Below are 15,238 nucleotides of genomic sequence, written 5' to 3'. Positions count from 1 at the left end.
TCATGCATTTTAAGTTTGATACGGTTTTACTTTTTGTTATGCCCGACACGGATTGAAAATAATTATTATTTAACAATAGACAATGACCCCCCCTCCCCCCCCCCCCCCCCCAAACCTTGGCCCCCATAAAAAGTCATCGGTTCGTCACTGATTTCCTAGCGTTTCACGTGTTAATGTTTTATACAATATATTTTTTTGCATAAACTTTAATGTTCAATAAAAAAAATCAGGTTAAACGAGTTATATTCTATCAACCCATGAATATTCGTTTCGTGTCTAGATTAGCATGCCTAACATGATCTTTGGGCTTTTATAGTGTTCCAACTCATGTCTAAGTTCAACCAACCAGCTCACAAACACAATAAATGTTTATTCCATTTTTTTATTAACTATTCTTCAAAACAATATTGTCAAACTTTTATTCTAAATAGACATCACTTAATAAATGTAGGTGACCCTTCTTTATATTTTTGGTCAACTCCTATTTCATATACACAAGTATAATGTCAAGTAGTTCAAAGCTAAAATTGCAAAGCTTTGGCTTTGATGAAATGAATGCCATTTAAGTTTTATTAAGTTAAATCCTATAAAATAAAAAATAAATCAAGTCAAAATGGACTCCACCCAATCAGATGTATATTCATAAGCAACAAATGTTACAGCACCAGCAGGTGCAGCCTTCACAATAGATGGCACAATCCCCTTATAAAGCCCGGCCCAACCCTCGGTTTGCGCGATACGCTTAAGCGCATCATACATGTTCCTATAAGCACGAGTCTCAACCCGGGCCCCATATCTTGGGTGTCTTTGCAGCCCTTCAATCTGCACACAATTTCATTCCATCAGAACAAACTGAATTAAACAAGATTTGACAACATGAAGATGTAACTATTAAAACTGCAAAAGTTTTACCTGAAACCGCTTCTTCACGACATCAAGTGGATGACAAACCGCCTTTGCACATGATCCAGCAGCAAGCCCACATAACAAAAGCTGAAAACTTGATAAAGATTCTTCAGTCGGTGTTAAATCTGAAGACCAGCGTGCATTCCAAGCCTAAAAGATGTGTAATTTCATAGTCAATCTAAAGCGTGTAGCGGATAAAAAGGGGAAGATAATGTAATACCATGGTCCAGCACTTGAAGGTGTCATAAGTACCAAACTGCAAGCCAGCATAAGGAATAATTTCAACTAGAGTAGGTGATAATCCAGCATATAGCCCGCGAAAACCACGGGTTTTCATAATGTCAACAAATGCAGACCTCATGTTTGGATAAATCTACATGTATAAGATATCTCTGGTAAGAAAAAGATTATAAAAGAACTTCAATATCTTGAGAAAGATGCAACTGCAAAATATATGATAAGATTCAATTAGTTTAGGCTCGTTAACTGAAAGTACGAAAAACATGTTCATTTGATTAAAAGAACGAACATGAACACATGTTTCGTTCATTCATATACATTCCTGAACATTCGTTTATGTTCGTTCATACATGTTCGTTTATGTTCGTTCATACATGTTCGTATGTTTGTGTTCGTTTAACCCATTTAACTATGTAAGTTTAGAACTTTTTTTAAAATAATTAAAAAGATTAGTGACCCTAGCCGCATCTTCCCAGACCTGCGCCCTATTCCAATTGGCAACTTCCATCAACGATTCGAATCAGCTCGCTCGTTCCATCCACGTTCCGAGCTTCATTCAATGGATTAAACCCTAGGTAATAAAACTTCAGCCATAGGTGTATAATCAAACGTATATGTTTTCAAACTGCTACTCTAATTTTGTTCATGAATAGCAGGTGTATAATGATGAATCATGATGTGTTGTTAGTAATTAGCTACTTAGCCATTGACATTATTGGATACTTAGTGTATTAGACTTGTTCGTTTGTGTTCATTGACGTTTGTTCAATAATGTTGATTTAAGTTTGCTTGTGTTCGTTTACGTTCATTAAATGTTCGTTTAAATATTTTACAAATTAACCTGAAAACAAAAATTTGTTCAGTTAATTGTTCGTGATCGTGTTAGTGTACGTGTTCGCGTTTGATTAAGGTTAAATGAACGAACATGAGCATATCACCGTTCGTGTTCGCTCAGTTCGATGCAGGCCTACTTAACCCCCATGGAAATATTTGAACATAAAAAAATACTACAGATGAAGCTGCCTGTATCAACATATATATAATGTTCATGCTTTGAGTTTAAACAAATGTGAATCAAACAAAGATACATTACAAAAGGCTCAAAACTATACTGCATATAACTGGCAACTTATTCTTTAAAGTGAATATATGAATTTACTAAAGTGCATGTCATGCCCATTAATAGTTGGCTAAAACTGACTATTCCACATCCAACCTATATGACCTTTAGCAGTATATAGACTCAAAAATTATATCCACGTGTTTCTTATATGAAGTTCTCATATGTTCTTTAATTAAACACTAAAATCTGAGCAGACATTCTTACATTGCAACACAAGGTTAAACAAAGCATGGAAGTATGCCCTGTTAACTAGTAAAAAGATCAAAATAACATAACAAATAATATAAAGAAATCATTTAGATATTACTAAAAAAAGCATATAATAGTTAATCAATTGCACTCATGAGTTTCTGTCTCGTATGCACCTTGAGCACATTCATTATGCTAATTGATAACAGTAATGAAACATATCATAAAAAGTTTCAGAAGTCGGGCCTGTATGAATAGCAGTATTTCTATGATCATACCTTTGGTTCCCCTTGTGAAGCTAAAATGGTTCGTATTAAGTCAAACGGGTAAGACCCAACCGTAGCAGCACACCCAGCAAGGGCCCCACTCATGAAGGATAAATATGGACTTAAATGAATGTGATCTTCTGCATCACATACAGATCCAAAATTGAGACGTGTGAAAGAAGAAGAGATCTAAAATATGCGCACTATTATAAAGATCCAAATTCATACAGACCCGACTTGGACGACCCGGAAGCAAAAGTCTTCACTTTATGCAAGACCATAAACTGTATAGCTGTGTATGGCATGACCATGAGAAGTGCTGGGACATTACCACGCCAAAAGCCCTAAAATAAAAATTATAATAAACACAAGCAACAAAATCATAAATGAATAACAAAATCTCCCAAAAAAGTAGAACTCATAAATCAACGGCATGAGCTGTGGCTTTCATCTAGCACAACCAAATGAACAAATGGAAGTTATTACGTGTCGTAAATTGATCATATCACACCAAATGGAAATTATTACGTGTCATAAATTGATCATATTGCACCAAACTCCCTAGAAATAAAACTGAACAATTAAGACTATGTCTTTGACAAAAGCATCAAATATTAAAATTCATGGCACTCCTAGCATAACTATACGTTGACGAGCGCAATCTGTAACAAATAATTCGTGAGATGTAAAATGTAACTTAACAAATAAAAAAACTCAAACCCGAATGGAGAGATATTAAATTCAAAAACTAATATTTTTCGGAGTTCCCACCAGATAATAAAGGCCCTAAAAGTGTGATTTTCACAATAAAAAAGAAAGCAGCAGACTCTAAAGCATTGGAGTTAAATAAAAGTATTCAAAATACTAGTAGATGAACTCATGCCGAAAGGCCGCCTTCTCAATTACAAAAATTGCTACTAACATCAGATATCTCCTTTATGTGTGGCTAGCATCTTTGCACCTCAAATACAAGTATATGTCAATTCTCATGTATATTTCAATTATAAGTAATTTTCTAAATGAGCCGTGCCTTCTAAAACAGTAAAACCAAGGTCCCATATTAATGTCCATAACCCCTCTAGCCTCCACACAACCATTAGCACCAACCAAACAAATGGCTCCTTGCTAAGAATCAAGCATAATCAAACTATGCATTTAAGTTAAACAATAAACTTTAGAATACTGGTAGACTCATACCGAAAGGCCTTCTTCTCTAAGAATGTCTTTAGATGCTTGAAACATGCCAGTATACTTTGGGGTGCCATATACATTTTTTGTAAGCAATGCAAACCTAGTAGTCGGTTCCATTTGAACCTGAAAACACAGCCAACAACTTTACGTTCTAACTTCTAAGTTCAACTTCATCTCAAAAATCAACCAAAACTAATATAACACACATTTTTCATAAGGTGTAAAACTCAACCATCAGCATAGATAAAATTAGGACTCGCCAATGGGTCGAGTCAGGCAGGTTCGGGTCCCGGGTCAAAACGGGTTAGGGCTGGAACGAATCAATTCAAAAAGGGGTTAATTTAGTTCGGGTCGAAAGAGGTCAAGTCATAGTTATTTAAAGCCCTCGCTTCTTTCGCCTAGACCCATTTTCCAGGCGAGGCCCAATATGTGCACTTCTAGTTCCTAGGCCTTGGCTTCTAGAAGTTGATGACACCTCTATTGGTATTGATGACGGATAAAGAACGATGATCATTTGAACATTTACTACTTATTACTTTTTGAACTTTTGGTTTTCATGTTTTAACCAGTTTGGCACTTTACATTGAACATTTTGTTATTCAAGTTTTGAAATTGCATTTGAATCTTGACTCTTTCAGAACTTTTAGTACTAATTAGATAATAATATTAAATGTTATATGAAGAATATTATTATTTTTCTAATACATAATATATTTTATTTAATTTTTCATATAAATGCGCTTTTTTTCTTAGGCCCTCACCTTTTTTGCGCCTAGCGCATTTGGTAACTACGGGCCAAATCTAAATGGGTTTCGGGTTAAAACAGGTAAAAACGGGTCGGATAAACAAAACGGCTTTTTAATTATTCTACATTTTAGCTTTGCTTCTGGTTTCCGGCACCGGCTACACGCATTTAGGCGCCGGTTATGCGCCTATTTGCTGCTGCGGATAATATAAACTAATAAAGCAAGGGGCTTTAGAAACAATATAATAAAAAGTTAAAAACTAACCTGGAACCGGATTTTAATAACATCTAAGGGCGACGTGACTGTCCGAGATATAGCTCCGGAGATCAAACCGGCCGTGGCATCAATAACCGCCCGTTTTAGTTGGCCCGGCTCTTCCATCTGTCCAGACAGACAGCACAGCTTATGCTAAGCCCTAAATTTAAAAAATTGATTGACAGGAAAATTAATTAATTAATAGGGTAAACAGCAACGTGTAACGCATGAATCAATTCAATTAGTTGTTAATACGCAATATTATTATGGGAGCAAAAAAAGACTGGAAGTTAAAGTTGTGTGTAAATGCAAAAGAAAAGAATGAAATGAATACCTGAAGACTAATAAGCTGAGCGCCGACATTGATTGATAATTGAAAAGTCGGTGAAAATGGGAGGTTGCCGGTGTGGACGGAAAGGCGTCAATTGGGTGCAGTTTTTTAAGGAAAAAGAGGTCCGATTGGGTTGTCTACCATCGATTTATGAAGGGATTATTATTATTATTATCACATGAAATTACATGAGTAGGATTTTAGTTTTTTTATTTTTATTAAAGTAATTTCGTTTTTATGGTTTGACAAATAATACGAATTTAATCAAAAAAGATTATTTTTTGTATATGGGCCGTCCATGTTTTTCAATTATTGCCAAATCACTAGCCCTGTTAAATTTAATCGCTAAGTCAGGGGTAGACATGTATTTTCACTCTTTCTTTATTATATGAGTTTGGTCACATTAGCGAATTTCGTCCAAAAATATTTTTTTCGCAATTAGACCCTCGATGTTTCCTAACTGTTTCCAATTTCGTCCAAATTGTTAACTCGGTCTAAATTTAACGTTAACTCAGGGATGTTACTATCCTTTTACATGTTCGTTTATTATTAATAATAATAATGTTAACAAGCATGTAAATAACAGTAACACCCATGAGTTAACGTTGAATTTAGACCGAGTTATCAATTTGAACGAAATTGGCAGCGTTGGGAAACATCGAGGTTTTAATCGCGAAAAAATATTTTTGGACAAAATTCGCAAATGTAATCAAACCTAAGGGACGATTTTGACACTTTACTCCATGTAATAAATAAATAGTGAAAATACATGTCTATTCCTGACTTAACGATTGAAATTAACGGGTGAGTGATTTGGATGTAATTGGCAAGAATTAGGAAGCGTGAATTTAACGGGGTTAGTGATTTGTATGCAAAAAATAAATTTTTTAAACTAAATTCATATTATTTGTCAAACTAGAAGGACGAAAATGACACTTTACTCTTTTTTATTTTTATTATGTTGATCATGATTCATAAGTTTCTTTTTATTTAGTTATAAGAGTCAATCTGGTAAAATTACTTTTATTTTTAGGATATGGACTAATTTGAATAAGTAGGTGATATAGCTGTATTTCACCTAACATCTTTTTGTAGAGAATTTTGTGCACAACATATGTTTTTGACTAACATTATTTGGGGAATATACATATACTGTATTTAAAACACATTATTTACAAATGACCCTTTCACATTAGTTTATATATTATCTAGATAACTAACTATTAACAGCATATGTTTACTTCTTATTATTTTGGGCTATCGTTAGCCAGTGGTGTAAAACTCCTAATACATTTGTTTCTTTATTAGGAATATTATGCAGTTTAGTGATGTTTGAAATTCTTTATTTTTACCTCTTATGATTTTTGGGAAAAGTTATAAGTCAATACTATGACTTATCAATTTTCGCTCACACAATAAGTAATCATAACACTATTTCAGCTTTTCAAAAAGTTATAAATTAATAAGTAATATCCAAAACCCCTTTTGGAAAGAAAAAAAAACCCTACTCATTCACGTTATCTTAGAAACAAGGTATATTGATTTTTATTAATCCCAACAATCGTCTTTTGGTCACTACCGGTCCCGACTAACGAATTGTCTGCTAACAGTCTCAACTTTTAATGTATTTGTTCCTAACGGTTCGCAACTAACAGAATCTTATTGTTAGTTTCAGGTCGACGGAAAAACGTTTTTTTGTCGGAAAACTCAAATTTTTTTCCGAAAACCCAACATTTATGTCGCAAACATCTTGGTAACTTTGTATCGGAACTTCAGTAACCTTTTTTCTAGTAAAAGCCCCAATTATTGAGGTCGCCGGAAACCCTAGAACCATCGTCGGAATCGGTTGACGGTGCTTAATTGGTGGTTGTTGGTTGGCGGGGAGTCAATTAGTGGTTGTTGCGGTGTTCAGGTGGTGTTTTCCAACAACAAATCTGACTTTTGCCAACCAAAAACGTTTTTCTAACGACCTGAAACTAACGACGTCGGGTTCTTTTAGCCACAAACGATTAGTAACAAATACACTAAAAGTTTGTACATTCGTCGGTTGAAACCAACCGGACACAACTAGTCATGTTGTTGTTATGTAGTGGGAGCAACTAACGATTGCCAACAACGATGTCTATGGCTATGCTTACACTTACTTCGTCTTCTTCCTCTGTTCTTCTTCTCCAACATTCCAGACTACTTCCTTCATACAACCGAACCCATCTTGTCAAGCTCCCATCATCCACACACAGAAGACCATCTTCATTCAACCTTAAATGTCAAGCCGCCGGAGACGATAGTTTATTACAACCCCCAACAGTTTATCAAGGCGTTTACGGCCCATGGTCTGTTGAGTCCTCCGACATACGTGAGGTATTAATTAATAATTTATAACTTCCCATATTAATAATTAATTTATTACCATTTCTGTGTGCACGGTTCGGTTCGGTTAAGAGCCTCAACCAAATTAAACCATCGGGTTTCAGTTAATCGGTACGGTTTATTCAGTTTGGTTAATTTCAACTAATAACCGACATGAAATATGGATGCATAAATACATGAAATGAATGTATATTCACATGAAATCGAAGTATAAATTGTTAAACCTTAGACAAGTAACGCTCTTGCGTAAAACGTTTATACGACTTTTTTGATTTACTGAAAGAACGAATTACATCAAATTAAAGGAAAACTAATGGGCTTATATTTTACAATTTGATTCCTACTTAGACTGACTCGAATTACGAACACAAATTCAAAATTAAATAAATAAACAGAAGACAAACTTAAACTTTAAATAAAATAATGTGTATTGATAATTAATTTATTATTATCTTGATCTCCTCCAAGCCACCCCATGAGACCAAACCCGAACCACCCTTTTACTTTCCTCATTAGCCATTCGAGTCCTTCAAGTTGGTATTGCACCAAGTTTTACATAAATACATGAAATTGTGGTATAAATATATGTAATACACGAAATGGAGTTGTAAAAGCTAGAAATATACGATCGGTTCAGTTAATTTCGGTTAACCGAGGGTAGAGTTGTCATAACATGTCGGACACGACACGATGACCTGTGGTACTAAACACGAATACGACACGATAACTAATCGTGTCATTTTTTTCCAAACACGAACCTGTTTAGTAACAACATGCAATGAATAATACATGTGTAATGAAACAAAAATTTTCAAAACAAGCATAAAAGTCTTAACTAATACATATTCCATAACATATTTGAAACAAAACCACAATACTTAACATATATGAAACAACAAAACGGCAAATCCATGACATACTTGAAACAAAAAATCATAGAAACTAATCATGACATTCATTAAAAACATAATAGCGGGTTCTGACGGACATGAGTGAAATGTCGTATATAATTATGACTTTAGGTTTAGAAATTTAGGAGTGTATATTTATATTTATTTACTTAAATTAAAAATCTGCATACAGGTTAACAGTTTAACCTGTTAGGACACGAGTTTTAACATGTCTTAAACAGGTCGACCTGTTTAAGACACGAAACCTGTTAAGCTCAAACCCAAACTTGTTGAAACCCGTGTCGTGTCGTGTTAACAGGTCCATGTCATAAATCGACAGCCCTAACCGAGGGTACAAAAAATAACCAATAACCGCTTTTTGGTTTATTTGGTTTTCGGTTAACTTTAGTTTGGTTTCATGAGTTTTCGGTTCGGTTAACGGTTATGTTATTGTTCACCTCTTCTGTTACAGGTTATATTATACAGGTCTGGATTAGTGACAGCTGCAACATCCTTTGTTCTCGCCTCTTCAACAGTTTTCTTGCCTGATGATTTCATATTGACTGAATTATGGAAGCAAAATATCGATATACTGTACTCAATTGGGGCTGCTGGATTAGGTTTATCATTGGTGCTGATTCATATTTATGTGACTGAGATTAAAAGAACCCTTCAAGCACTGTGGCTTCTTGGTGTTGTTGGGTCAGTTGCAGCTAAAATATGTCTGGCTCAACCCGCAGACGCGAGTTTAGTGCAGTATGTTGTGGACAATCCTGTTGCTGTTTGGTTTGTTGGTCCTTTGTTTGCTGCATTAACTGGGCTTGTATTCAAAGAAGGTAATATTAATATAGGGATCTTATATTCAGACACCAGTCTGCCTGAGCCTGTACGATTCGTATGCCTCTACACGAGGTGTATAGGTACTTAGGTGTCAAACCTACTATGTTACCTGCGCGGCTGCGCCTATGCGAAGCAAATAGCCCTATACGAGGCATATAGGCCCCGATGTTTCGTATATAACCTCAGGCCTATACAAGTCGTATAGGGAGAGGACTATATGGCTTGTATAGGTGCCTATGTGACTCGTATAGGCCTATACGAGGCGTATATTTTACTAGTCAACATATCCTGACACATTCTGCCATCTATATGACCCATATATGCTTATACGAGTCGTATAGATGCCAAACGGTGTATGGATCCTAGTGTATGAATATCGCATGTAGGGCTGTTCACGAGTTGAGCCCGAGTCGAGCCAGGGTGGTTTCAAGCTCGGGCTTGAAATTAAACGAGGCAACTTAGCTAGGCTCTAGCTTGATTTTGAAGTTAAACGAGCTTAAGATCGAGCCAACGAGCCGAGCCATGACTCGAGCTGAGCCTGGGTCGATTTTGGATCGGTTACAAAAATGATCCAAATCAGCTCAGGATGTTTAAAATCAACTTTTTATAGCTAATTTTATTCGAGCTTTTATCAAACGAGCCCGGGTTCGAGCCTCGAGCTTTTTGAACCGCCCTAATCGCATGTCTTAATATATTATACATAAAAGCAGTTGAAATGATTACATCAAGATATTCGAATGTTTGCTGGTGGATAATGAAACAGGACTTTGCTATGGCAAGTTGGAAGCTGGTATTTTGACATTTATCATTCCATCGGTTCTTCTCGGGCACCTGGTACATGAGTTTCAATCATTCACTTAAGACAGTGATTATAAAACATTAATCTTTTATCACAGAACAATCATGATAATGTTTTAAACGTTATTAACTTTTAAATTTTCTCGTGGACCAGAGTGGTTTGATGGATGATGGAGCAAAGGTCGGTCTGCTTGGGGCGTGGATGGCACTCTTCGTAATATTTGCAGCAAGAAAGTTTACTCAGCCGATTAAGGTGAGTTTTACTTTTACATTAAATTTGTAATTAAAATGAAGCATTTTTGTGATTAAATTTATATGTCTCTCCAGGATGATATCGGAGACAAATCTGTTTTTATATTCAATGCTTTACCTGAAGAAGAAAAGGCAGCTTTGATACAGAAACTAGAGCAGCAAAAGATGTAGTTTGTGACTGTATATCCTCAAAATTGTTACAAATGCTGTATAGATATATTTGAGCTATAAATGTAGTAAAAGTTATTGCATTTTGTGTTGGCATTTGAGCATGTTTTTATGCGTTTAATTAACGGGTCAGTTGTGTTTTCAATCATAAATCATCTTTGAATAATAAACAAAATCAATTATTATAAATTATAAAAATAGTATTTTTTTTTAAATTAATTAATTATTTATATTTAATGTAAAAATAAATAAATACTATATAAATAAATAAAATTATAAAATTAAAAACATTAAAAAAACATAACATTATACATATTTAAACCATGTCAGCATTAAAGCGACGTCTTCAGCAACATTCTATTTAGTGATTCGTAGTTTTTTTCAATATTTTATGACATTTTGAGTAGAAGTTGGCTTTGATAACTAATCCATGGTTTTAAAAATACAAAAAAGAAATAACAAAAGAAGGGATACTGAAGCAAAATTGGATGTGAAATTATATAGAAGAAAATAAAAACCAGAAGTTTTAACTTCTTTTACGTTTTTCTTGAATAAGTTAAATTTAAAATTTTTTGGATAATTAAATTTATCAAAAAGGATAATTAAATTTATCAAAAAATATTTAAAAAGTAATAATTGACATGTGGTATATTATGATAATATGAGATGATAAAAATAATAACAATTTAAATTACTATAAATTAAAAAACAACTTAAATAATACAAAATAATAGGACCGGTCGTTTGGGATTAAATTGAATCACGTTTTTAATTAAAAATGACTTTTGTCTTTTCACTTCTATAAGATTGAGTGTCATAAGTGTTAAAACTTAAAGCCCACTCCACATCAGGCTATTCACCATCATGACTTAATGCCACAACTTGTTGGTAAGTCATACTAGTAGGTAGCCAGATATAAAATGGGTTTTAAGTTTAACACTCAATTTTATAGAATAGCCAGAAACACAAAGAAGTTCAATAGTTAACCCAAAAGTAGCTACAAACACATAACTAAGTTCATGCATCTGGTTAGGACATAATCATCATATAGTCATAGCAACCATCATATAGCAATGCAATGTATCAAGAGGCACCCAAAAAAGCATCACAAATTCAACACCATATTAAAATATCATATGAAACAGCTTTCCAAAATTGCAGTCATCAGTCTGCAACCAATCAAAACATTCTGAGCCTCAAGTCATCACTGCCACCTAGCTTCAGTTAAGCCTTCCTGCTTCTAGTCCTGGCACCTGCACCTGCAGGTGAAGAGCACTTCCCATCATCTTTCTTCTTCTTTGAACCTTTCTTGCCTATTTTCGCGGCTTCATCAGCCTTCAAATCTTCACTTTCAACCAATCCTGAATTTGCAGTGTCCTTGGTGATTTGATTGTTGTCATTATTAGCCTCTTCATGCAGCTTCTCACCAGGAGCGTTTTCGGTAGCATCTGCAGCCTTCCTTTTCTTGTTAGCTTTAGGCGAAGAGCATTTCCTGTCATCTTTTTTCTTCTTTGAGCCTTTCTTACCTCTTTTCGCCGCTTCATCAGCCTTCAAATCTTCACTTTCAACCAATCCTGAATTTGCATAGTCCTTAGTGATTTGATTGTCATCATTATCAGCGTTTTCGGTGACATCTGCAGCCTTTCTTTTCTTGTTAGCTTTAGGTGAAGTCTTCGCAATAACTTCATCTTCACCACTTTCTTTAATATCTTCATCACCTTCAGAACACACATCTTTAACCTCATTGTCGTCTTTCTCTTCCTCTTTTACATCATTTTTCTCATCTTCATTCGACTTTTCCTCTTCCGAAACTGCATTTTCCTCTGATTCTTTGATCTGTCTCTGAAGTGTTTCGATCACACTCATCAATTCTCTATTAACCTGTCAAGAAACAAACTATGACGCTTATTTAACTAATTAAATCTGCTAATATTAGTTTCAAACAATTGTTTCTGTGTTTACCTGTAGATAGGGCTGTCACTTTTATCCAAAACCCGAAACCCAACCCAAAAAAAACCGTACACAAACCCGAAAAACCCAAACCCGAGAAAAGACGAACCCGAACCGAAGTAATTCGGATTGGTTCTCGGGTTTGATTTATAAGTTTCGGGTCAACCCAAAAAACCCGAATAAACTTTTAGTTTTTGAAATTAAATATATTTTTGGGTTGGGTTCCGGGTTAAGATTTAAAACTTTGAAACCCGAAGAACCCAGCCCGAAGAACACCCCTACCTGTGGATTCAGCAAGTACTCTGAAATGTCATTGGTGCATGAAGGGCATTTCATAACATTCTTTTGTGCCCTTAACGTACGTCTACCTTCACAATTTCTCTCCTTTATAAAAGTTTGACCAGCAAAAGTATCCTGCAAACATGACTTGCAGAAATTGTGTGCACACGGAGTAGTAAGCGGGAGATTCATCACTTTATGGCAGATAAGACAACAGAACGCTGCAACATAAACATCGTATTAGATTCACAGTATGCATTTGAAAAAAAAATCAATCAATTTGCTAAAAAAAACTAACCTTTGAGAAGCCGTTCACTAACTGACATCATTTGTGTCTTACGCCGAACCACCCTTGTTTGGGTACCATCCCCAGCATCTCTTTGGTTAGTTTGTTTTTTGCTTGCCGGTGGAGGAATTTTCCATAACCAACAAGCCTTTTCCTCCTGCAGTCAAAAATTGGATGTTATAGTTTATCAAATGCACTGAATGGTTTCTAAAAAGTTAAATATTATAAGAAGTTGGATAATATTACATCATAATCCCGAGAAGGGGATCCTTTTCTCTCGGTTACATCACTTGCATCTTTCAGCTCTTTAATAGCAGGCAAAGGCCTAGGACAGTCTCCAATTTCATCACTGCAAAATTAAAATAAAACATAAATTAATAAACAATGAAAAATCCATTTTACAGATTTCAGATGCTAGAAAATGTAACGGTTATGAGAGCAATGGCATACCTTGTCCAAGGAGCAGGGTCATTATCGCAACGAACAAACAGATACCGACACACCTTGTAACCCTATTATGAGTAAAACTATTAGTCAACAAACACTTAAAAAAAAGTTAAACCATATATCATGTCAAAACTGATAATAGCATACTTGAATTCCAGGTTTCCTCCAGCATTTCTCAATTCTATATACACCATCATATCTGACTCCTTGCTCGGGTGCATAGGCCGATCGCTTTTCCTTGTGAGACCTACCCAAAGTAAAGATGAATTACACAAACATGACCATTTATCTTGACTAATAAACGCCTTTCAAATAGGCTGTATGTGATCATTTCATTAAAGTCAAATATAATTAAGCACACAATCATGTAGTAAGATTGTATGCCTATTATCTAGAAAGAACTTGTAAATAGTAACAATAAGCTAATCATGTATAAATGTCATAAGAGCATACCTCACAACACGAACTGGATAGCCCTTTTTACAGCTAACCCTTAAAGCTTCATTAGATTTGTCAAACTTCTGATCAAAAGACTGTGTCTTGTTAGTCCTTTTGTTTCCACTCAAGTCCCTCCCGCCACTGTTCATATAAAAAGATACAAATAATACCGTCAAACAAAATGTTCAAAAAAAAAACAATTTTTAACTTTCAATCAAAAATCCACATAGCATACTGCATACGAAGTTGCTGACTGGTTGTGTTATTATTCATTGGTAACTGACACGCGTGTTTGTTTATTGATGGTGGATGTGTCACGTGATTGTTTGTTTGTCGGATAATGTTGTTATTGACTTTGGTTATTTTAATAGTTGTGAAAATCTATATAAGCACCGACTAAACCCCTATTAATCATTGTTTGGTCAAGATTGGTCAAAATAAAATGTTTTGTATATAAAAGTTGGTGCGTGTGTGTGTGAAAAATTACATATTAATTTCAATCTGATTAATCCATATTAATCGCTAGTTCATATTTTATATCCCGATTAGCACCTAACAATTTCTATAACGCTTCAACTTATTTATAGGATGCCTCGTTATGCGTGAAAGTTGTTGATTATCATATATTAAGCCATGTAATCCTGATTTGATTGTTAGTGTGTTACTACAAAGTACAAACATTATAAGGCCTTGTAACATTACTTGTTAGAGCATCTGTAACATCGAACCCCGCAAACTATCACTTCAATTGACACCATCATATTTGAAACATCTTTCAAGAACACTAGTTTCTCTCGTATCACTATAAAATTTCAAACACATTCGACTCTATTAAAAAGTTATGAAATTTTAATATATGTGAGATATGGATCCCACCCTTTACGTCCGCTGCAACGTTTATAGTTCCACCCCCCCCCCCCCCCCCTCTCTCAACTTCCATTCAAGTATGCCCTGCAACACACTCAGTCACTTTATTGTGATTTGAACATTGCGAACGGTGCATCATCACATGCATCATGGATCTCTTAAGTGTGAAAGTGATATTGTTGGGAAAACAAAGGTTTAAACTTAAGTTAACTAGTTCGGTTTTGATGACGACTAATTACCAAATGTAACTTGAAACATTACTAGTTCACTAATAATTATAATATGTCACATAATGTCCTCAAACAGTTGACTAGTCATCTTAAGTCACAACAATCAACAACATCGAGTATGACAACCAATGTGATAATCCAAGTCTACAAATAATCAACAAATGCCACAGTTGTTT

The 15,238-nt window shown here is 34.9% G+C and overlaps 3 protein-coding genes across 3 annotated transcripts; 1 reads left to right on the top strand and 2 right to left on the bottom strand.

The window, feature by feature from the left end:
- Positions 1-594: 594 nt before the first annotated feature.
- LOC143544469 (mitochondrial thiamine diphosphate carrier 2-like) lies at positions 595-5,048 on the bottom strand. The gene is made up of 7 exons (XM_077036573.1): positions 4,926-5,048; positions 3,922-4,038; positions 2,957-3,068; positions 2,737-2,864; positions 1,127-1,279; positions 913-1,056; positions 595-822 (listed from the first exon to the last, which is right to left on the bottom strand). Exons 1-7 carry the CDS (start codon positions 5,040-5,042, stop codon positions 604-606), a joined length of 990 nt encoding a protein of 329 aa, XP_076892688.1. The 5' UTR covers positions 5,043-5,048; the 3' UTR covers positions 595-603.
- A 2,317-nt stretch (positions 5,049-7,365) lies between these two features.
- LOC143544442 (uncharacterized) lies at positions 7,366-10,688 on the top strand. Its single transcript, XM_077036554.1, has 5 exons — positions 7,366-7,608; positions 8,980-9,343; positions 10,111-10,181; positions 10,300-10,398; positions 10,473-10,688. Exons 1-5 carry the CDS (start codon positions 7,366-7,368, stop codon positions 10,566-10,568), a joined length of 873 nt encoding a protein of 290 aa, XP_076892669.1. The 3' UTR covers positions 10,569-10,688.
- Positions 10,689-11,789: 1,101 nt separating this feature from the next.
- On the bottom strand, positions 11,790-14,238 carry LOC143544441 (E3 ubiquitin-protein ligase ORTHRUS 2-like). The gene is made up of 8 exons (XM_077036553.1): positions 14,201-14,238; positions 13,981-14,106; positions 13,675-13,774; positions 13,531-13,592; positions 13,327-13,429; positions 13,093-13,237; positions 12,798-13,015; positions 11,790-12,446 (listed from the first exon to the last, which is right to left on the bottom strand). Exons 1-8 carry the CDS (start codon positions 14,236-14,238, stop codon positions 11,790-11,792), a joined length of 1,449 nt encoding a protein of 482 aa, XP_076892668.1.
- Between the last annotated feature and the right edge of the window lie 1,000 nt (positions 14,239-15,238).

This window comes from Bidens hawaiensis, unplaced genomic scaffold (assembly GCF_021521415.1).
Source record: "Bidens hawaiensis isolate Kalapana, Puna unplaced genomic scaffold, B.hawaiensis_p1.1 tig00013567_1, whole genome shotgun sequence".
NCBI lineage: Eukaryota > Viridiplantae > Streptophyta > Magnoliopsida > Asterales > Asteraceae > Bidens > Bidens hawaiensis.
This window is presented reverse-complemented; position numbering and strand designations above follow the sequence as displayed.

Coding starts and splice junctions, on each gene's coding strand:
- LOC143544469 (XM_077036573.1), bottom strand. CDS start 5,042: ATGGAAGAGCCGGGCCAACTAAAACGGGCGGTTATTGATGCCACGGCC. Junction 4,039..4,925: donor TTATTAAAATCCGGTTCCAG/GTTAGTTTTTAA, acceptor CTGTGTTTTCAG/GTTCAAATGGAACCGACTAC. Junction 2,865..2,956: donor TTCCGGGTCGTCCAAGTCGG/GTCTGTATGAAT, acceptor TATGTGATGCAG/AAGATCACATTCATTTAAGT.
- LOC143544442 (XM_077036554.1), top strand. CDS start 7,366: ATGTCTATGGCTATGCTTACACTTACTTCGTCTTCTTCCTCTGTTCTT. Junction 9,344..10,110: donor TGGGCTTGTATTCAAAGAAG/GTAATATTAATA, acceptor ATAATGAAACAG/GACTTTGCTATGGCAAGTTG. Junction 10,399..10,472: donor AGTTTACTCAGCCGATTAAG/GTGAGTTTTACT, acceptor ATGTCTCTCCAG/GATGATATCGGAGACAAATC.
- LOC143544441 (XM_077036553.1), bottom strand. CDS start 14,238: ATGAATAATAACACAACCAGTCAGCAACTTCGTATGCA. Junction 13,430..13,530: donor GACCCTGCTCCTTGGACAAG/GTATGCCATTGC, acceptor TTAATTTTGCAG/TGATGAAATTGGAGACTGTC. Junction 13,238..13,326: donor CCCCTTCTCGGGATTATGAT/GTAATATTATCC, acceptor TTTTGACTGCAG/GAGGAAAAGGCTTGTTGGTT.